The sequence below is a fragment of the Nilaparvata lugens genome, chromosome 4 (genome assembly GCF_014356525.2).
Source record: "Nilaparvata lugens isolate BPH chromosome 4, ASM1435652v1, whole genome shotgun sequence".
In the NCBI taxonomy this organism is placed as follows: Eukaryota; Metazoa; Arthropoda; class Insecta; order Hemiptera; family Delphacidae; genus Nilaparvata; species Nilaparvata lugens.
This window is the reverse complement of record NC_052507.1, coordinates 69,929,532-69,953,705: the sequence shown is the minus strand read 5'-3', so window position 1 is coordinate 69,953,705 and position 24,174 is coordinate 69,929,532. Positions and strand designations below refer to the sequence as shown.

At 32.8% G+C, this 24,174-nt stretch overlaps 2 protein-coding genes across 2 annotated transcripts in view; both read left to right on the top strand.

Moving 5' to 3' along the window:
- Window positions 1-598: 598 nt before the first annotated feature.
- On the top strand, window positions 599-20,204 carry LOC111049700 (WAS/WASL-interacting protein family member 1; the record flags this gene model as incomplete). Its single annotated transcript, XM_039427087.1, has 6 exons — window positions 599-815; window positions 3,172-3,309; window positions 4,404-4,767; window positions 9,169-9,629; window positions 11,462-11,863; window positions 14,189-20,204. Coding segments are annotated over 6 exons (1,617 nt in total), but the record flags the coding sequence as incomplete, so codon positions are not given.
- A 2,132-nt stretch (window positions 20,205-22,336) lies between these two features.
- The window catches only part of LOC111049698 (metastasis-associated protein MTA3), a 112,752-nt gene continuing 110,914 nt past the window's right edge, over window positions 22,337-24,174 (top strand). The window contains exons 1-2 of the mRNA XM_039427086.1: window positions 22,337-22,419; window positions 23,467-23,785. Of these exons, the coding sequence (XP_039283020.1) occupies window positions 23,758-23,785 (28 nt within the window). The 5' untranslated portion in view covers window positions 22,337-22,419; window positions 23,467-23,757. The remainder of the gene's footprint in view (window positions 22,420-23,466; window positions 23,786-24,174) is intronic.

Sequence of the window (24,174 nt, the reverse complement as noted above, 5' to 3'; positions counted from 1 at the left end):
AAGGAACGAAGCTTAGAGTACAAGTAGAGTAGAGTTGCACTGGTCAATTCACAGAACTGTTTTAGAAATGGGAAACTGAGTTTGCTGTTTTGTTTTTATTGAAAAATATTGTTTTCTGTCTTTTAAAAACGAAATTTGAAATAAAATTATTATTAATTAGTATTTTTGCGTCTCTATTGTCTTATTATATTTCGAAATCAACTAACGCTACTCTATGTAGACATTGCTCGTTCCAAGTCAAAAAGTGGTGTGGAGAAAAGCAAAATAAGGAACTAGAAACAGTTTGGAAAATGAAACAAGATGTGTTGACGAGAGCGGTCCGTTTCTAGAAATGAGTTGTGTTCGGCATCTACTTAAACATCAGTGTAACTCATTTTAAAAAATGTTTATTCAAGTTTTTTAGTTTCAAAACTCAATTATTAATGTGTAATTGAAGTGGATCGTATTCCATCGCTCGCTATCGTAGTTCAAGAAACGCAGGTGGACACCGATCATGTAAACGAGGGTTCTTCGCTACATAGGCTGTAGACTATCAGAAGATGGAGCACATCTCTAGTTCCAACTTTACATTTTAAAAGCCTATTATTTTGGCTGACATTATCATGGCTTAGAAGAGATGCGAATACAAGAAACATACGTGTCTGCATCATGTGCCAAAATGACAGACGAAAAGAACATGAATGGAGATTTATCAAGTGGATTGAAAAAGGAAATCGTATCTGAAAGTACTAATGGTCCGTCAAGTCCTAACCTAACTCCTGGTGATTCCGAATGCTCCAGTTCAATTGGTGGTGGAAGACTGAAATTTTTCAAAGGTACTTAATTTCTTATAGTTTATTACTTAATTTAATATTTTGAAATGATATTTCTAATTATACACATGTGAATGGAAGTGGCAAGCTTTAAATCATGACTTTCAAACGTTGTATCTGGTTCAACTTAAATTGCAATGTTCATAATTATTTCTATTATTTAACACCCTTTTCAATGCAAACTACGATCTGTTTTCAATAAATTAAAGGTCTAACAGGTTTTGAATGTAGAATTATATCATTATTATCTTTAAATACTGTAACCTCCTCGTTTCTTGAACTTGGGTTCACATCAGTAGGCTACATCCACCCTTAGGTCTATAGTTAATAAATGTTTTCTTGATTTTGCTTGAATGTTAGACAGTTTTCATTTTAATTCATATAACTTTGCTTCGTTGAGTTATTAAAAATTTATAGCTCACTATGAAAGATAGAATAATTTTATAAAAATACAATTACAAATTTTTCTCGTCCAATTCCTTAGCAGGAGCTCTTTTAAATAACAAGTCATTTTGCTTTTGTAAACTATCCTCTTCCAAGATGTGAATTGCATTTTTAATGCTATTCAATTTAATATTTATTGCTTATTTATTTTAATTCCTATTTTACTCCAATGACTAGGTTATTTAAATATTCAGTGAGAAACTACCATTTACCAGTAGTCCCAAAACTGAATTGGAACTGAACCTCTGTATTTCGTAACCTATTGCGTATGCTCCCGTACACCCTAGGTAGCCTAAATTTCTGATGTAAAAAAATATGGATTATCAAGAAACACCATATTGCGTGTCTAATTTGACGTATCTGTCAGTAAAGGTACAAACCAGCTTATACCTAAGTGCAGCCCTAACCTAGACAATAGCCTTGTTTAGTGGAACAGGATTTTATCAAGACATTATGTTGCACACTTTCATATACACGGGTCTTATCCATAAAATTACCATTAGCATGTATCAATTAACTCGTTATCATCGTCCAACGTCCATAGTCTATACTCTACATCATTAATATCATAGAATAAATGGAATCCACCCCTGCTGTAATGTTAGGCTGGTCACACACCGATTAGTCAAGGCATGACAATCACGTTTAGTCACAATACTTCATATAGTTGCTTATGGAATCATGTCTAGTTGCAATGACTAATTAGTGTGTGTTGCGTCATAAACAGCAATGTGAATTATTGTGACTAGTTAGTCAAGACAAGACACGTTTAGTCACAATACTTCACATAGTTGCTTATGTCTAATTGCAATGACTAATCGGTCTGTGTTGCTTCATAGGCAACTATGTGAAGTATTGTGACTAGTCTTGTCTTGACTAACTGGTGTGTGCCTACCCTTAGACTTCTTTGCGGGGCAGCAAAGCTTTCATTTAGCTAATAATTTGCAGTTTTTGTGCTATTTTAAAGTTTTACATTGCAAGTAGTTGAACATACTACTTTCAATAATTACAGTTAATATTTCACTGTAATAATAATAATTATTGCAGTTGAATTGTGGATTGAAATGCAATTATTCAGCTAATAATTTACAGTTTTTGATGTATTTTGAAGTTTCTAATTGCAAGTAGTTGAAAATGATGCGTGCCTGAGTGATAGTGCCTGACACTTTTTCATGCCGACGCTTCACTCTCGCCAAGTTCGTACAAATTACAACAAACGCGAGTGTTGATGGCTACTCGCTTTACTCCGCCAGTAGAGGTTATAGTGAACTGTTTGATTTGGCTATTCGGCGAGTGACTTGGGGAAACACTCTTGGCGAGAATGTAGCCTAGCATTTAATTTATGCTACTAAAATAATGAATAACTGAAGATTCTATTCAATTTAATTGTTGGATTTATACTTGAGCTCTGTCTGTAGAAAGTTTACATTCTTTATATTAAGTAGATCATAATAAATTAACTTTTCTAATCATTTTTTAGGTTTATGTATTTGTGAGCACAATAAATTTATTCAATTGACGATGACGTTACCGCAAAGAAATGTGGAATATCAGGGTGTAGGCTAATCACATTGGATGCGTAAATGTGCAAAGGCACGTCAAATCATGCATGAGTCAAGAAACAAAATCTGGAAAGTGTCATTAAAACACGTTGTGACTTGCATGTAGCTGCTCACACTGAACGCAACCAGCAAGTGCACGCTTCCAGTGTGAGTGTTCCTATTGCTCTTTCCAGATTTTGTTTCTCATCTGCACGCTTGGTCATGGATGACCAAGCTTGCACTTGCACGTATACTCATCAAATGTGATCACACCCTTGAAGTTGATTTTATATGCTACAAGTATTCTTGGTAATGATGATATTTTTATAAAATCAATATTAATGGTATTAAAGTTGATCTTCAATTGTTTATAGATGGCAAATTTATATTGGAGTTATCACATCGAAAAGAAGGTGATAGAGGAGGTTGCTGGGTTCCAGTTCCGAAGAAAGCAACTGTGTTTTGGCCGGCAGTTGGCACACCCAGGCATGAGAGTTCAACTTCTCTCAGTGGTAAGCTCTTGTCGCAATTCTCGTCTTATAAGCTGCGTAATGTAACATGAACAATTCTTGAAAACATGTTGTATCAAGTTACTCGATACTTGAATTCTTAGTCGTTGAGTGGGTAAACCAGTTAGACTGTTTTAAGTGTCTCGGGGTACCTCCCCTTAGACTGGGATGTCAGTGGATCTCCGTGAAAAGCAAACACTTATACACCTATTCTTCACCAAGACCAGCGGGGCCGGATAGGTTGTGTCAAAAATAATAAGAATTAACTTTTCTTGAAGCTAGTCAAGACTATAAAAAAGCTTATTCTCCAGTTCTTCCAGTGAGTAGATGAGCCGTTCTATTAGTTGCTCCATTATATTTCACTAAATTCCGTTCCTTTTATTAATAATCATCTTTATTTTAATATTCCTTTTTAATATAGATTCATAATTATTCATTCTTAACGTTTGAGTGTTTTGTTTTGTTGTCGTTTAGTGTCGGACGACAATATATTATACTACTAAAATATTGTTGTTGTGTAGTGTCGGACGACAATATTTTATACAACTAATGTTGAATGTTTTGTTGTCGTTGCAGTGTCGGACAATTATTTATGCAACTAAAATGATATGTTTCTTTGTCGTCGCAGTGTCGGATGACAATCATTTATACAAGTAATGTTTTTTTGTTGTTGTTGCAGTGTCGGACGACAATCATTTATACAAGTAATGTTTTGTTTTGTTGTGGTTGCAGTGTCGGACGACAATAATTTATACAACTAATGTTTTGTTGTCGTTGCAGTGTCGGACGACAATAATTTATAAAAGTAATGTTTTTTGTCATTGCAGTATCGGACGACAACCATTTATACAAGTAATGTTTCAAATTAATAGAAACAATATAAAAACTTGTAGTACCCTTTATTAAAAACTTTAAAATATTTTGACTAGTTTCGACCATTGGTCATTTTCAAGTTGAAATGTGAAAAACAGCTTGTTTCTTTTGTTTTCGTTGCAATGTCATACGGCAATAATTTATACAACTAATGTTTTGTTGTCGTTGCAGTGTCGGACGACAATAATTTATACAAGTAATGTTTTGTTTTGTTGTCCTTACAGTGTCGGACGACAACTCGTCGGTGCAGTCGTCGCCGTGGCAGCGCGACCACTGCTGGAAGCAGAGCAGCCCGCGACAGCATGCAGGCCGCGGCCTCGAGTTCTACATGGTTCGGCCGGTCAAGTTGAGGCGGCTGCGGCGGTCGCACGCCATCGGCAGACGCAAGCGGCGGCGGCCGCACCTGGATGTGGTGGAGGTGGCGGTGACTGCTAACAATGGGGGGCCGAGGGGCGGCAGCGGAGGTGGTGGAGGCAGGGCCAGCCTGGCCAAGGTGCTGCGCTGTCTGTGGGAACGCGTCAACCGCGCCGCTACCGCCGATCCCGGCATCGTGTCGCCGCGCAAACGCATTCTCCGCGAAATGGAAAGGTTGGTGCCAGTTTCAAATCATTGAGCCAGATTCCCACATCAGTATAAACGTGTGTTTTCGTTTGTGCGTAAACTGCCGACGTCGACGACGACAGACATTGTTGTCTGATGACATTCATACTGCCCAAATTTCAAATCAAAAATTTTCTATTGGTTCTTCAATACAGAAACTATCCAAAAAAAAAAAAACATTCAGCAAAAATATAAGAAACCAATCACCTGCAAGGAAAATCCTGTGCACAGGTGAGAGTTGCTAATACAATTCTTTATGAGTAATTAAGAGCTTATAAAAGATGAAATAAGAAATTATATAATAAATGTGCTAAAACAGCTGAATGAATAACTTTTTAATATTTGTGTTCATTACCTAAAGGGCCCCATATACTAGGGAACTTGGATCGGCGAACTTGGCTCTTGCGAACCAAGTTCCCCAGTGTATGTGTAAAATTGGCGAACCGCGAACCAAATTCGTGACGAACTTGGTCTTCAATCTGGATTAAAAACTTTGTTCGGTTCGTCTGCCAGGGCGATATATTCTATCTATATATATTTAATATATTTTCTTTCCACGGCAACTGCAATCTTTGAAACACTCATCTCTAGACCCCGAAAGACACTGAAGTAACGAACGGTTGTTCGCTCTCCCCACTACAGTGCGTGGGCAAATCCCACACCAACTTGGTTCCCCGAACCAAGTTGGCCGATCCAAGTTCCCTAGTGTTGGCCCTTGAGAATCAAAACATTTCGAATAATATAAACATATTGCCATTTAAAAGTATAAACCTATCCTCCCCCTCCAAAACGTAATTGAACAGACCGTTATTTTAGACTAATTTAAATCTAGCCAATCTGTAATCCTCACCCTGTCGTGGTCGACAACGGCGTTTACGCACAAACCTAAACTGACCTTTAGTAAAAGTGTACGGTGCAGTGTGAATATTATTACCATTAGACATTAGATTGCAATAAATTTATTGTATAATTATAATGTTTTTTGCATTTTTTGTAACGTTCAGTTTACGAGAATAAATTATTAACTTTCCTGTTCAGTGCTACTTGCATTTACATACAAATTAAAAATCAAAGCAACTCACACAGAAAAATATCTTGAAAAGTGTACTTAGATTTTCAATTGTTATAGTATTACATAAGTTCCAATGGGTCTATTCATACCGAGCGGTTTATATTATAACTCATTGGAATTATATTTCCACTGTACCGGTCACTGGCTCCGCTTTTATAGTGCTACTAGAAGGGAAAATTTTTAGGTCAAGCTCTATCCTTTGCCCAAATAACAGGTATCAAGAAAATCTTGAAGTTTTATTTGTTTGGCCAAAAACACCTGAAGAATCTTGTCACAAATTGATGAAATTTCAAATTTTCTCAGTCTGACAGGAATGATAGTACTTGATGAGAGTATAGATACTTGATGAATGTATCATCAGAATAACGAAATTTGCTCCCGTTCGAGAGATATGGGCTTTAAAAAAATGTTTATTCTTATTCTAGAGGAGAGAAACTTTTTATCAACTACCATATTTTTTCTGTAAAGTGTGAAGTTTTTAGTTCAAAAATTTCCAGTTTCATTCAAAATTTAGACTTTTTGAATAATTATTAAGTTACTGTTTTAGATTTTTTGATTCTAGTCTCTAATAGTATCTATTTGATTCAAAATTTGCTCGTTTTGAAGAGCGTAAATTTTAATTTAAAGAGTGAAAGTGGGATAACCAACATTTTGTTTTGGACAGTATAGTATAAATTGGAAATGGGACAGTTTTGGGCTTGAGCCTTTCCTCATATTAAGTATTTGTACACAATGTGCTAAATAAATAAATAATCCTTGCATGCTGTTATCTCGATAAAATATCTTATACGTTTATCATTATAATATTGGAACTAGAGTGCAAAAATAAAATAAAGTATTATCTTCTAATCTTTAATTTATATTGTTGCATGTAGAATATGAATCTCTCTATAGTTTTATTTTTCTATTGTCACTTATGGATTCAAAGTGACCATATGGATTTGGATTTGACCAAATAATATGGATTTAGACCCCTCCATAATTTGAAGTTTGAGGAAGCTATCTTGATCAATTTTATCAATAACATTAATACATGAAGCAAAAAACTTCAATTTTCATTCTCATACTGTCACAGACAAACAAAGATCAGTCGTAACATGTCGATTTCTCAATTATACAAAAAAATTAAAATAACAAAAAATTTCTACTGAAAAAAAAGTTGTTTATGATTTATCTTTCATCAAGTAATCTAAGTTCATTCTCCCATACCTTTTTAGATAGTGATCAAAAGATTAATGTGAGTTAACACTCTTAAAATTGGCAGGATCTCATTAGTTGCATTTCAATTGGAAAACAAATGATTTCACAATTTAATACATAAAGTAAACTTTCATTAATTCCAGTTTCTAGTCCATTTGAATTTTCTGTACTTCCCTCTTTATTATTTGAATTCCTTTTGATTTGAAATTTTTATTATCAAATATTGAGTTGATATTTGACTCAATTCAATAATTCAGTAAATTTTGCAATTTACTAATTTAAATTTAGTAATTTTTCACTCAAATATCGAGTCACCAGAGCAACCCTTTGAGATCAATCCTTATAGTCATCACGATTACAAATCAATTAGGTAATTGATTAGATCATGCCATGAAAGTTCCACGTATAGTCTACCAAGTATTTCGTGACCAAAGTTAGTTTGATTGGATACTTTTGAAAAAATTGGTTCTGTATTTAAAACATTGAGTTACGTCTTCCTCTCTACCGTTCTGCTTCTTCAATACCGTTCAACTTATTCCTAATCAGTTTTTTTGTTTTTGTATTTTGACAGATTGCTTCTACAGATCACTTAGACTACAGTTCATATTTTTAGGAACACTCTTTTTTTAATTTATATTCTTTTAATTTTGTGTTTGACTACTATTTTGGGCATGAGTACAATTGAATGACAAATTAGATTGATTCTAGTTATGAATTCCTGTTTTGAAGAAGAACAATAAAATAGTTTTCATCTAATATTTAAATATGAATTGGCGCATTCTCTTTGTAGCTCGTTGTTTGGGATTGAAACGCAGCCGCGTTCGCCACATCAACGCTCTCTAGCGACGCAGGGACGAACTACCGAGACAGGAAAACTAGCTGTGATCGCCAGTTGCCCAAATGATGGAGAAAAAAATATTATGTGCGTGCACTAGTCGTGTGTAGAACCCACCATTATTTTCATTTCATTTTTCAAATATGTTTTATTTTTGTTTTCAAATTTCTTCATTGTTGATCCCATCTTATTGCTCGTGTTGGCTTTTGTTAAAATGTGAAATGTTTTGATATAACTTGGTACTGTTCCGGAATCCAATATCATTATTATTTGAACCATTGCAATTAACAAAAAAAATTTTTTCATTTTTTTTTTTTTTGAAATTCATTCCAAATGTTGCCCAAAAACATAACTTGCTCTCAAAAACCTTGACGATTGATCATTACATGTGCAACTCTACAAAACAAAATAATAAGATCGAATAGAACGGAAAATATACACACAAATTATAGATCAGGCTTAATGCAAATGTAAGACCCAACTAAATCCATCCATTATCATTAACAGAGGTTCATATCATAGTGTAGCCTATTATGTAGAAAACCAAAATAATTCCATCCTATATTATATTTTAAATTGCCTTGGATTCAAATTCTAGCTCCCCAAAAAAATTCCATCCTATAATTTATTTTAAATTGACTTGAAATCACATTCTAGCTCCCAAAAAGTAAAATGGTTTTCCTTTTGTATTTTCAAATATGTTATATCGGGGCATGCATGTTTCTCCTGTTGACTAGAAGAGTTTTTCCTTCAGAAATAGAATTTAAATAATCTCATCACATGTAGAACTCTTCCTAAAACTAGCATGCATTTATAGCATTCCAAGTACATGGGTAACCATAGTTTGGAGAGTAAACAATCCACTGAATTTCATTTAATTGAAATTTCTTGTGATGTTGTGGTATTTTTTCATAATGAAAAGCACAAATAAAAATTGTCAACCACTCTTTAGTCAACCAATTGAAGTGGTTGATAATTTCTATTTGTTTTTTTTTTTCACAAATAAAAACACAAATAAAAATTGTCAACCACTTCTTAGTCAACCAATTGAAGTGGTTGACAATTTCTATTTGTGTTTTTCATATGAAAAAATACCGCAGCATCTCACATAACACAACTGCAAAGCTAAATTCACTTCTATTCGCTTAACTATAACTTTTTTCAGTATTAGCCTTCTTTTTTATCGTCACCATGGATATGTTTAATCTTTGTTTTGTTTAATCATAGTTTTTATTTTTATTTTTTTGAATCGATTTAATGTTGATGTTGTGGTTTGTTGCAGGGTGACACTGGAAGACCAGGCGAAACGTCAGCGCGCGCGTCCTGCGGTAGTGAGTGAGGGAGGGGCCCCACCAGGGGTCGCCAAACCCCCCAGCAGCCACAGCATCACGTCGATCCTGGCCCGGGAGGACGAGCCCTCCTTCCTGCGAACCCTGCTCCGCTCGCCCGAGCCACCACCCCCGCACCCCTTCCTGCCCCCACCGCCACTCATGTATCCGCACCACCCCTCCTCGTCCGCCTTCCTCCATCCCACCCCGCCCCACCTTTCCTGGTATTCACTGGCCGCCTCTAGTCTGCCCCCTCGTGCCCTCTATCATCCCCTCCACTCGGCGCCCCCAACCCCTCCGCCATCGCACCACCCCTACTCCGCCGCCCCACCTCCGCACTGGCACCATCTGCCCACATCGCACCATCATCATCTCTCGCATCCGGCTAGTTTGAAGCGCGACGACTCCACCTCAGGTATGAAACCCCCCATCTATGCACTGTATAAACAAATCTATTTGTACAAAATCCATTTATCTATTCACTGTATTTATTCATACATTTGTACAAAATCACTTATTTATTTGATGATATATTCATTCATTGAACACAATATTATAACGAAATGAAAAAATAGGCGCTAGCCCAAAACCTATTTATTATTTTTCATCACATTACATCATAATATTGGGAATACTCCCATTTGATAGGTGATTTGTCAAATAATTGCATCCTTAGAACTAAGAAATACAGTATTTTTAACACGTTAAATAAAAGTGACAGTAGACTATATAAAAAATTATATAACAAAGTTTAGCCTATATTAAGTCTATCATTATTCTTAGGCTCAACTCACACCTAGGCGACTCAGGTCGAGAAGAGACTCGACTCTAGGTGAGAGCATGTGTATTCAAATGGTGACAGTCGCGCAGACTAGAGTCGACTGGTCTGAGAGTCACCATTTGGAAACACATGCTCTCGACTAGAGTCGAGTCCCTTCTCGACCTGAGTCGCGTAAGTGTGAGTTAAGCCTTAGTCCGAGAATAGAGCAAATGTGAGCATTTTCTTTGTGTCATTGAGTTTGCAGAGTTTATGGTTAATTGAATTCTGCCACCAAAATTTAGTTCAATAAAATGCCCAAAGCCAAAGTATTGTTCACATCATACAATAATAATTTAAAATTATATTGGAAGAGGAAAACAGGCAACCACTTTAATATTACTCTCCCAAGTGTATATTAATATTTGTGATTTATATGGTTTAGTGAGATTCACGTTTCAAATTCAGCATCTGATAAACATTTGTTTGCTTTGTTTGCGACTGCTCTTCACGCATCAATTAAAAAAGATGTTTGTTCTCGATCTAGTAAGCCATGTAAGTTTATTGAAGTGAGGAATGTTAATAAAGAAAAGTTGTTAGAGGAGAGTGCTTTAATGAATTGGGAGATTGACGCGAATAGAAGTATTGAAACATTAGTAAATGAATTTGTAAATAATGTAAAAACGTGCATCAGTAGAGCAACAGTTATTAAAAGGTTAATTTAACTAAAAAACATTTGAAACCTTGGATGTCCAATGGAATTCTAAAGTCCATAACTATAAGAGATAGATTATATAAAAGATTGAAAAATGAACCATTTAATGTAGAGCTGAGAAGGAAATTCCTGTCTTACAGAAATAGAATAGTAGATCTAATTAGAAAAGCAAAAGATTTATATTATCCTTCAGAAATAGAATTTAAATAATCTCATCAAATGTAGAACTCTTCCTAAAACTAGCATGCATTTATAGCATTCCAAGTACATGGGTAACCATAGTTTGGAGAGTAAACAATCCACTGAATTTCATTTAATTGAAATTTCTTGTGATGTGGTATTTTTTCATAATGGAAAGCACAAATAAAAATTGTTAACCACTCTTTAGTCAACCAATTGAAGTGGTTGATAATTTCTATTTGTTTTTTTTTCACAAATAAAAACACAAATAAAAAATTGTCAACCACTTCTTAGTCAACCAATTGAAGTGGTTGACAATTTCTATTTGTGTTTTTCATATGAAAAAATACCGCAGCATCTCACATAACACAACTGCAAAGCTAAATTCACTCCTATTCGCTTAACTATAACTTTTTTCAGTATTAGCCTTCTTTTTTATCGTCACCATGGATATGTTTAATCTTTGTTTTGTTTAATCATAGTTTTTATTTTTATTTTTTTTAATCGATTTAATGTTGATGTTGTGGTTTGTTGCAGGGTGACACTGGAAGACCAGGCGAAACGTCAGCGCGCGCGTCCTGCGGTAGTGAGTGAGGGAGGGGCCCCACCAGGGGTCGCCAAACCCCCCAGCAGCCACAGCATCACGTCGATCCTGGCCCGGGAGGACGAGCCCTCCTTCCTGCGAACCCTGCTCCGCTCGCCCGAGCCACCACCCCCGCACCCCGTCCTGCCCCCACCGCCACTCATGTATCCGCACCACCCCTCCTCGTCCGCCTTCCTCCATCCCACCCCGCCCCACCTTTCCTGGTATCACTGGCCGCCTCTAGTCTGCCCCCTCGTGCCCTCTATCATCCCCTCCACTCGGCGCCCCCAACCCCTCCGCCATCGCACCACCCCTACTCCGCCGCCCCACCTCCGCACTGGCACCATCTGCCCACATCGCACCATCATCATCTCTCGCATCCGGCTAGTTTGAAGCGCGACGACTCCACCTCAGGTATGAAAGCCCCCCATCTATGCACTGTATAAACACATCTATTTGTACAAAATCCATTTATCTATTCACTGTATTTATTCATCCATTTGTACAAAATCACTTATTCATTTGATGATTTATTCATTCATTGAACACAAAATTATAACGAAATGAAAAAATAGGCGCTAGCCCAAAACCTATTTATTTATTATTTTTCATCACATTACATCATAATATTGGGAATACTCCCATTTGATAGGTGATTTGTCAAATAATTGCATCCTTAGAACTAAGAAATACAGTATTTTTAACACGTTAAATAAAACAGTGACAGGCTATATAAAAAGTTATGTAACAAAGTGTAGCCTATATTAAGTCTATCATTATTCTTAGGCTCAACTCACACCTAGGCGACTCAGGTCGAGAAGAGACTCGACTCTAGTTGAGAGCATGTGTATTCAAATGGTGACAGTCGCGGAGACTAGAGTAGACTGGTCTGAGTGTCACCATTTGGAAATACATGCTCTCGACTGGAGTCGAGTCCCTTCTCGACCTGAGTCGCGTAAGTGTGAGTTGAGTCTTAGTCCGAAAATAGAGCAAATGTGAGCATTTTACTTTGTGTCATTGAGTGTGCAGAGTTAATTGAATCCTACCAACAAAATTTAGTTCAATAAAATGTCCGAAGCCAAAGTGTGGTTCACATCATACAATAATTTGAAATTATATTGGAAGAGGAAAAACAGGCGACCACTTTAATATTCCTCTCCCAAGTTTATATTAATATTTATGATTTATATGGTTTATTGAGATTCACGTTTCAAATTCAGCATCTGATGAACATTGATTTGCTCCTTGTCTGTCATAAGGCGGTAGATAAACGTCATCCTTTTCTAACTTGGCACCGTTGCCAAATTGCCTGGAAGTTTTAAAGGCTAGTCTATGTAGTAATTTCAATTGCAATTACATTTATTGCTAATTTAGAATATTCAAGACATATTACAAACTCTTTATAATATGACACATAATGAAAAATTGAATAGATAAGCATAATTATTCATACATATACTTGAATAAAATATAAAATCTAGGCATTACCAGCAAAAATAAACTCTTTGCTCGCTGGTGAGATTTGCAATACAATAAAGAAAAACATAATTAAAAATTATCAAATCATTATTCCTGTCCCAAAAATCAAGTGACTAAGCAGTGTGTGAATTCATAACCTTAACCTTTGGACAACATTGACAGTTTATCACAATTTTTGTAGAGAAATAGTATAGGCTCAGCCTAGTTTTTCCTCCAATTTCATGATTATAGTGTTTTATACAATAAATGAATAAACAAAATAAATTTTTACTCTGTATTATAGAGGATAATAAACCTCTCCTTCATAAGCATTCATTCTCATAATATTTCTAAATAATGCAGAAAATTTGGGTTCAAATTTAACTAATAATTACAGTAGAAATTTTAGAACAGTAGAATCATAAAAAATCAACAAATTTATTGTACAGAGAAAACACTATAAAATAAAAGTAAAAGAATTGAAATTAAATTGCTATATTTAAGGTAAAGAAAATGTAAATATAGTGTCGTTTGCGCAGTGAAAGTCTAATGAAACAAACTTAAATCAGATGGTGGCTAAGTCTATGAATGAATCACATTTTTTTAGTAAACGAAACTCACACCCGGTCACAAAAGACTGTTAACTTTTAATCAAGATTCAATTTCGCGAAACCAATCAGAGAAGCCTTCTTCTCAGAAAACCTCTGATTGTTTCTCGTGGGATTTAATCTAAATTGAAATTTAACAGGCTTTTTTTGCAACCGGGTCTTGATATTGATTTGATATAGCTTAAACTGATATTCAATTTATGGAAACAAAATTTGTGGAAAGTCTCAAGACACGAGACTGGTGGCTGAATATAATACCAACCTTGTACTAACCAAATTTCCATCTTACACAATCAACAATCTTAAGCCGCGTTTACACCAAAGCTATTAACAAAATGTTAATAACTTAATCCTTATAGATTTTATTAGATTGAACGGAAATTGACAAACACACATCTTCATCATGTGTATGATAAGTTATGTTCAATCTAATAAAGTCTATAAGGATTAAGTTATTAACATTTTGTTAATAACTTTGGTGTAAACGCGGCTTTATCATCTAATCACCATTTGACAAGAGAACTTCTTTATTAGTCTTAGTAGCTCTTTAGATAAGAGTTTTTATCAGCTATCGATTCAAAGATCCGAAAAGCACCTTGAGTCAGGCTGTGTTATATTAATTTGATCTATTGAAATCAATTATTGAGTTTTAATAATATTTTTTTTTTTACAGATGTTCCTTTGAACCTGTCCAAACATGCTGGGTGACAGAGAGGTCCTTCAGAGAGGGAAGACAATCTGAAACTGCCAATATTTGAAAGGTTTGCAACATTCATAAGTATTCTAAAGATTATTTTGTAATATTACATTCTAGACTGTCCCCTTTTTGTGATTTCAATCAGTTTGATAATCATAATTATTCTAAAAATTATATAATAGCAAATCTTAAATTAGGGGAAATGTGCCTTTCAATATACTATTAGAGGCAAAGTAGTATTCTTTGTAATTATTTTTTGTAACAACTATATTATTTATGTATTCATGTAAATGAGTATTTGTGAAGTATGTAATATAAATATTTTTTAACGTTTTCCACTATAAATGTATATGTTTTGTTACTTTTTTATTGTTTCTCATAACAGCCTTGTAGGAAACTTGTAATTAATGTATATTATGTTTACGAATCTATATCTATACCGTAAGTCAATGTAAGAATTCCTGTTATTTATTTATTGTATCATTATCTTCTCTGATTTTAATTTGGATTACTATACTTGCCTCATAATTATCGTCCTTCACAAATTCACTAGAATCATTTCACTATTTTCATGCCTGCAAATAACATTGGTATCTCAAATATTAGTTTTGAAAAGTGTAGTTGACAATAAATATGTGGTCTTAACGTTTATCAATTTCAAGTGCCCAAATTTAAATATGACAGGTCACCGATTATTAAGGTTAGAATACTAATGCTGGAATTCCAAGTCTGTAAAACCCAATTAAATCCTGCTTAAAATCTTGAATTTATCAGATAATCCAAATTCTATTGAAGAAAATTATTGTCGATAGTTTTATTTTTATAACTAAATTTGTGAAATTGTATGAATGCTTAATTCAGTCTGTTTGTGGGAAAATCATTTAAATCATCGAATGATATGCATTTTTGAACATGCTCCTTGCGAGTTACTAATTACTTTCTAATTCAGCATTAAAGCTCTATGACGAAATCACAAACCAACCTAGGCAACGAAATTAGTGCCTTTATTTCGTTCAATATAACAATAAGTCCATGGCATTAGCAAGAAAACTAGTGTTACTTTTTGAAATAAATACTAAATTATGTACAAAATCTAAATCTGTTATTATTTTTCATCTGTTGATTAGTTTTGCAACCTCGAAACTATACTACTGTACAATACATCCAATTCTTGTAAGGACTTCTGTAAAGTTCAGATTATTTCTTGATAACAGTCAAGTAATCAAATATTCGATTAAAATATATATAGTTTTTCCTAAAAGTATTTTTAAAAGTGCATGGCCCAGAGATAATAATGTTCGAGATATAAGTTTATGAAAAATTCAATACGAATATGCCTAAAATTTTCATCGTTCGGCTCCAACTTCACATAAATATTCCCCAAACATGTTGATATTCGTAAACATAAAGACAGGACATTAATGTGGAGTTAAAAGTAGATTGTCATTGGATCGTTAGTGCAATATTCTATTAAAATAAAAAGCATTGTCTGTGTATTGATTCAATTCATCGGGTTGCGTACATTTTGTGGTTTTGACTTTTGTGATACTTCGTTGAGCCTCCAAGTTTTTCGAACAGAAAACTGATTTCCAATGCAGCTTACCTCTTGAAACGTATATAAAGTTCAAGCAAAATTTTGTTTAAACACACACCACATCACAATAAATTAGTCAATTATTTTAAATGACCTGATAATCAATAGAAACTCACGACTGAGAATTGAAATAAATTCACTATTATTATTACAGTACTCTATTACTTTGGCGATAGGTTGATTTTGGACTTTTTGTAAGAGGGCCAATCTTTTACCTAAAAATTACCGTTATATTTAGTTTGTGAAATTTCACATTTCAACAAGTACTCGCGTATCACTCATCACTGAAATTAAAATAGAAAATATATTTATATGGAAACTATTTTGAAACTTGATCCATCTCAGGGATTTTAAAAGATTTATTATTTTGAAAATGATATTATTTTAACAGTTATCAATTTATGGCATCGTGAATTCAAGTCAAATTGATTCAGTTATTCTATTAGATGAATTACCCTATTCTAAATCATTGAAACATCTTGATATTATTTCGGTTATTAGCTTTCTCCAACGATATTATACTGTTATATTTATTTTCGTAACTTATTAAGTGTCTTAAAAATGTCTACTTGAGCTTATTTTTGGAAATATGCTTAGTTTGAAAATTTATTGGATTTTATCATATGAAATAGGCCTATTCCAGTTGATATTCCAGTCAGTCTTCTCTTGATTCCTCTCAACTATTTCTGCTTAATGATATTCAATTAGCCAACCAAATACCATTTGATATTATGAAACTATTATTTGGTGCAATCGCCCCATCGTATTTTTCTCATTCCATTATTCAATTTTCATTTGTCAATTTTGAATAATTTTTCTTTGACCTATAAGTTGGCATATTTCCAAAAATAAAAAAATGTATATGATCAAATTTTAGTCAAATCGGAAATAATAACATGGTTTTGCCTGATATCATCTCGTGAGAGATTTAAAACTAGACTGCGATTATTCCAGGTTTTCATTTTGTAATTTACAACTCAGAGTTCAGTTTTTCTAATTCTGTGAAACATTTGGAAATGTTTGTGGAATAGTTCTAGTCAAGTTGTTCATATTCATTTATCATGAATAGCCAAGGTTAATATCGAGTCCATCGTAGACTCACAGCTGAATCTTTACTTGTCTTCAAGTTTAACAGAAAAATTCTTGTAATCAATTTTATTTTTTAGAATTTGGAGATATTAAAAAGATTCTGAAATAAATGGTTTTTATGTTTGTTCTTTGTTGATAACTAATAATTTTATTGCAGGCTACACAATCATGTATATATAAATGATCTATTTATTCTAATTTAAAGTAAGGTTTATTATAATTTGCTCAATAATATTGAAGATTATGTATATTCATAGTACTCTGCGACAAAATTTTATATAAAGTTTAATTTCTCTAACTTGTTGGTCACTTTTCATCAGCTTTAAAATTTTTTAATCGAGTAAATTTTAAAACAAATTCTTGTATTTTGTAGTAGCCTATACTTCTTTATTTTACTTGGTTGTTTCATAACCAATTAGATCTATAAAACTTTAGGAGGTATAGCGGTATTTTCAATTGATACATTTTCACAAAATTGCTTTGATGTAGTAATGTATTCAACTAATTATGTAACTTTCGTTTCTCCAATTTTTGAAATTCGAGTGCAATACACTTTTCAATTCAGTTCGATAATGAGTCACACTTTTATTATCGAGTAACTAAGCGTCTTTACGTCAGTAGAATGCAACTTGGGCTATGATATTACTACTCTACATTGATCATGGGATTATTATTTTCTTCCATAGTTCTACTGAGTCAAATAATCTACACAATATTATTTTATCTCACAACTTTTTGTGATTCCCATAAAAAACATTCCTTAACCTCTAATTTATATTGATTAGTGACCTACTCTTAATTTCATTATTCGTTGGTTTGAAACCAATTTATACTATGAGATAATACTGTAATCAGGTGCATCATACAAGTTGAGTTGACTGATGGCCGAATATAAGTTAATCTCAATTAGAATTGGTTGGTTTTATTTACAACACTATGAAACTTGATGCTTGTGATAGATACCTAAATGATATAGAGCTGTAAACTTTAATCTTATTTTTGTAATTTAATATATTGGAAAATTTGTATTTTTGCTTCAAAAACCAAACCAACTTTCTATCAGATTAATCTCTATTGAGTCGAGCTTATATTAGTGTCGTGAATCTTTGTAAAAAGCGTTTTAAAAAATCACCCTGATTATATTATATCGTTATAATAAAACTAGTTGAACTTGTATATTTTTGTATATAATTGTATCACAAAATGATATTTTATTCTTTGAATGAGTGCAACATCCTAGTTAAGTTATTGAGTTTTACTATTAGAACTTTTTTCCTTGTAATCATTTCTAGGAAGAAAAATAATCTACTGTATCTCAATTTTACAAACACTGAATTAAACCAATAGTATTTCCTTTGGAATCGTATCGAATTCAATGCGTTGATGTGAAATAATTGTTGATCGTTTTACAAATGGGGTCAATTCACCCAAAAGTTTAAATTATTTTATTCTTGACTCTATTATTAATAAAGTCAATTTATTATTGGATTTTATTCACTAGCATTTTATTATTGACTTGAATTTCAATGCTTTGTATTTTCTCTCCCTTTTGCTTAAGAATTTTCATATCAATATTCAATTTAGTTGATCTTATGTTTTACATTTTCATCGGTCATTCATTGATTTTGTAATCTTATCATGAGAAATGTTATGACCATTCCTTATCATGACTGGAATGTGACGATTGTCAAAATTGCAAATTTTCATATTCCACTGTCAATCAAACATTTATTTTCATTTTTTAATCATTTTGATTTTAATGAGAAAATCCTGAATGAAAGATGAAGTAATGGAATTATTTATTGGAAAACTTTAATTTATAGTCATGAAAACAGTAATTTTTTACAAATAAAATCTAAGATACCTATGTAAAACTTACTTATACAGGGAATTAAAAGATTAATAACGTCTCCATAATGGTGGAAATGGCTCTGATGCTGTTGAGTTTATTACTACTGGATCATTTTTGTTGAATTTATATTTCTACTTTAATTTAATTTTGACTGTTTTATCAAAATTTAAGATGTTGAGTAAATAATTATTATAATTATTTCATCTTCCATTTTACTTCTTTGCAAAAACTATTCTTGAATCTCTGTTGTTTAGAATAATATATTATTTCCTCAATAATATCATATAGTATAATAACACTATGATAATATCTTGGGTTATTTTTCAACAATTCCGTTGAAATACTGTATGTCTAGCGTCTGACACTTTGTATGCGAAAATTATGTGAAAATATCACTATTTTGATATCTTCTTAATTTATATTTATTGGTTGAGCAAAGCGTTTTCAAAGCTATTTCGACTGATTTGTAAATTATATTGGGCATGGGTAAATTTATATTGCCTATCATAAAATTGAATTATTTTTTTAATTAGTAATTTTTATAAAAGTATAAGAGTACTTTCGAAGACTGAAATTCTATTGATCACTTGAAGATCTCTTCTCATTAAAAAAGTAGATAACACAAGATGCAGTCAATACGAAAACAGAAAACTATGTTTTCCAACTCGTCTTCAGTCCATTAAAATATAGTTAATGATTTGTATTCAACTGTTTTATTTAAGAATTTTGAAAAATTGTATAGTTCTTGTGTTATCTCAGATTATAATTACTAATTATTTATTATTCGACTAACTGTGTATTTTAGTCATGAATATTATAGGTCATAAAAATGTAATATAAGTTAGTCTTAGTTCCACATGAAAAAATACGTTTTTTCACTGCCGTTCAATGAGCAACTCTTCAAGTTAATTTATGCAGTGAAAAGTCCTTCAAGAATTTCAAAACTCAAGCGAATTCTAGTTTGTTTGAAACGAAATATAACTTATTCTATCCTATATAAATGTTTAACACTTACGGTCTTTTATACAAAATGAACAGTGCCCTTATAAAATAAACTTATAAATGTTTATATTATAATATGTATTACAAATGTTTTGTTCAACTGTAGTATTTTGGTTTTTGAAGAGATTTATATTGAAATTTTCCAAAGTAAGGTAATACAGACTGGTAAATTAATAATCTATACGATTATTATTGGACAGTATTCCCTAAAGACATAGTATGAACGATTTTTGTAATTAATGTGTAGACGTATTGTAAATATTGCATGTAAATAACTAAATTATGTAATGAATATAATAAGTAGTATTCCAAGTGTAAATCATTCAAATTATTTACCAGATTTATCGTACTCTTTCTATCGTCAGCATTAGAGACAATACTCTGAAATTCCGATGCTGTTCCTATACGCTAAATTTGTTTGTAAGCTATTTTATTTACATAAAATTTGTAATTTTTATGGACCAATGTGTTTTATAATTTCTTGTGGAATAAAATCAATGGCTATATTATTAATTTTATTCTTTATTATGTTCCAAACGCAATGAATAGAAGTTTGAAGTCATGAGATCACGGTTTCAATCTGTGAGTATTGTTCGATATAATAAAATTATACTGGTCGATTGTTAAGCAATCTTGATATCCCATGAAGAACGGAAAAGTAGTTGAAAAATTCTTAGGACATACACTCAAATTCCAAACTTGTAGTTATTTCTTCATCCAATTTTACTAAATTTAATTTTATTTGAAATAATTTTATGAGTTCAGCAAATCAATTTTCTGTCTGTTCATCTAACATTTTCAGTTTATACTTGATTTTCTATTGTATGTTTCACGACTGACGAATGCTTTGAGCAATCGACTTCAAATTTCGAATACTGTACTTATTCTTGAAACTATTCAACAGAACAATTACGTTAGTAAGTAATTTTGTTAGTGAATCACTGACTTACTCTTTTTTACTTATTGTAGGCCTACTTACTACTTGATACTTAAGCTGGGTTTGCACCAAAGTTATTAAAAAAATGTTAATAACTTAATCCTTATAGATTCTATTAGATTGATCATAACTTATCATACACATCATTAACATATATGTGTTTGTCAAGTTCCGTTCAATCTAATAGAATCTATAAGGATTAAGTTATTGACATTTTGTTAATAACTTTGGTGTAAACCCAGCTTTAAAGTAGGCTACTACATACTGTAGTACTTACTTTTATAGTATTTAACAACTTACTTCTTACCGTCATTTTTATAGGAAATACAGTAACTGGCTAACATTGAAAGTGTATTTGAAAGGAATGTAGTAAATTATCAAAGTGTATTTGAAAAAAATGTAGTAAATCACCTTTTGTAATGACAATATTGATGTCATAATATAAAAGGCAGGTGACAAGCAGGAAAACTATTTGGCACAACTATGTTTTGATCCTTCACTTCAGGCAAACGCACACTGCAGCAGACGGACGTATGAGAAAATTCCTCGCCAGGTATTCGAATGTTGCAACGCACAAAGACGCATATGTCTGGTCACGTTACATGCAGACGTTTTTTTATTCGTCTGTCTGTTGCTGTGTGCGTTTACCTTTAGAAGATGTCTTATCCTGATCCACTTCATCTATGGACTTGGAAGATAAAATTATATATTTTGCATTAAAATAGCAAGGATCTGCTAATTGAAAAAATACACAATGATTTAACACTCACATGAAATAAAATAAATGTCAGAGACTTAATTGAAAAGAAGAAGAATGTTTATTTTTTGAAGGAGAAGAGTTTATTTTAAGAAGTTGTTTGCATAAATTATATATGTTATTATGGATTTTGGTTGATTTACTAACTTAAAATAGCTTTGAGAATCATGCTCGTAGTAATATTCTGCTAGCTTCAGTCACATACAACAGGAGAAACCATGGCCATCTATTAGTTCTCTATATTTTACACTATTATGAATGGACATGAAGAAACAACCCTCCAAACTAAACATTATAAGAACATATGAATTTTTCAGTGTCTCAAGAATGATTGATATACGGTATGCCTAGGGCTTTTAAATGACAGTTTTCTTGTATTTGCTCCTGGTTTTTTTGTACAGTCAAATACATTATCTTTTTTTAATTTTTTTTCAAAATGCGTGATTTCAATAGTCATTGGCAGTTTCCACATTCACCAATATTGCCAGCTCATATTTATGGGCATGACACGTCACCCAATTTGATGAGAATTAACGAATATGAGGACATTGGCTGTTTTTATTTACACTTAGGTACCAATCATCGGCCAAAATTCATCTTCACATCATCCAGCAGAATGTCCTCTAATCGGCTGGTTCCAATTCTTATGATTGACAATCGCTAATTGTGAAAATGTCAATTGAAATCTCACTTTTTGAGAAAACCATTATAGAGAAGAAACTATCACGACGGTAGAATTAACAACGTTTAATCGTTCGATTCATTTTTACCGCCAGGCAGCATACTCCAGTTTGTGCTGCTACCTACAGGTTAAAAAATGAACGTCTGGTACTCAGTTAGCTCACTAGGTTGCGTCATTGCGATGACAAGTTGACAAGAAGTCAGTTTGCCGATGTGTGTGCTTTCAGTCTGGTGGTTTTCAAACGAGAAAGCTATTAATATTTTAAATATATATTTTGGTTAGTTATATTTGCGGGTTGGTAGCTTCACTATATTAGAATTACTGATACGCTATCAGTTATCAGCCTTTGATCCAATTAACAGTTCATTTTTTTATTATTATCTCATGTCATATTAATTTTCGCGCAATCAGTAGGCTACATACCGGCAGGTCCCCGCGGACCCGTATCCCCAACTCTCACGTTGGTTTCCCGGTTATAAATAATTTGTCATCAAAGCATCAAACTAACTTTTATAGCATTGAAACGTATAATCTATTTGTAAAAAAAGTAAATTTCCTTAATTTGAGTTTAATTAAATTGGTCTATCTTTGCTATCGAATTGAATGTGTGATTACACTACTGTATATATGAGAAACAGTACTTGAAGGTGATATAAAGTGTGGGGATCAATTCCAACTAGATAAGATTTTTTTTCAATAATGAATATGATAGGCTATACAAAATACAGTAATCATAAAGAGTTAGCAAGTTTGGACCAGGCTGTAGGCCTATCTTCAAACCTTTAATTTTTTTAGGTAAAGCACTTATGGCTTACTTGAAAAAGTCATTTTTTCTGTAATTCAATGGCATTTTATCCATAATTCATCTACCGCAATCACTTTCCTAAAGAATCTCCACCATACAAATGCTGGAAAATTCCCCATTCTTTCCATTTTCAACTTCAAATCAAATGAAAACTGTAATATGAGTACCTATTAAAACAGATCATGAATATGAGCAAATTCGTGAAACTATACATTTTTCAATCCAGTCAGCATATAACTTTTTATAGGTAGAAAATTTCTTCTATAAGACTAAAGTTTCTTTTTTCTTTAACGCTCTCTTCGAAAGTTTTTTCTTTGGTTTTTGAGATCTATAGAAAAACATTATGATTTCTTTATTGAGAAACATTTTTTAACAAACGTTTTTTATTGGATACAGTACCCAATATCCAGCATCTTGTTAATAATTCCCCGTTTTTTTGAAAAAGTTCCGATTTGGGTAATGTTTTTTTTTTAATTTTATAGTAATGCAATTTGATTTTTTTGAAAGTGATTAAGGTTTCAGATGCATTTATGTAGGTGCCATTGAAGCGACGGCGGTCTATGACCGCGACTGTCCAATGATAGGGTCAATATGTAATGAAGCTAATGTCGGCTGGCTTTGTGTAGCAGCCGTCGTCGAAGGACTGTGACGTCACGCGATTGAGCAGAGCAGGAAGGGAAGAGAAGACAGACAGGGAGAAAATGGCGAGTTGTATCTGTCGCGAAGCAGTGTGATTGGGACGGTTATTAGTGCTCAAAAGACTTCGATGTGCTTAAATTTTAAATGTAGTGTGTGTGATTGGTGCACTAGGATACCTTAGGAGCACCATGACGGCAAATATGTACCGAGTTGGAGGTAAGAAAGATTTTTGTTATCTGTCCTAAGTTTTAAATACTAGGGCCGGCTGAAGCGTAGGCCTAATCTTGATGAGTGCGGATGAATACAAACATTTTGATAATTAACGCTTTTGTTATTATTGAAAAAATTCAATCAAATATTCTTATTTGATCTCTATATTTCACTCTGTTTGATGATTTGTTTATATTACAAGATTTTATACTTTTATTGTTCGACTAATAATCAATTTTACGATCATTCAAATCCAAGGAACTATTTTCTCATTCCGATTTTGTCTTCTCCCAAAGCATGGTCATTTTTGTTTGTGGGGGTACCCTTTCATGATATTTTGTTAGTAATTAAATATTAATATAAAATTTATTGTAATTCACATTATTGATCTTCCT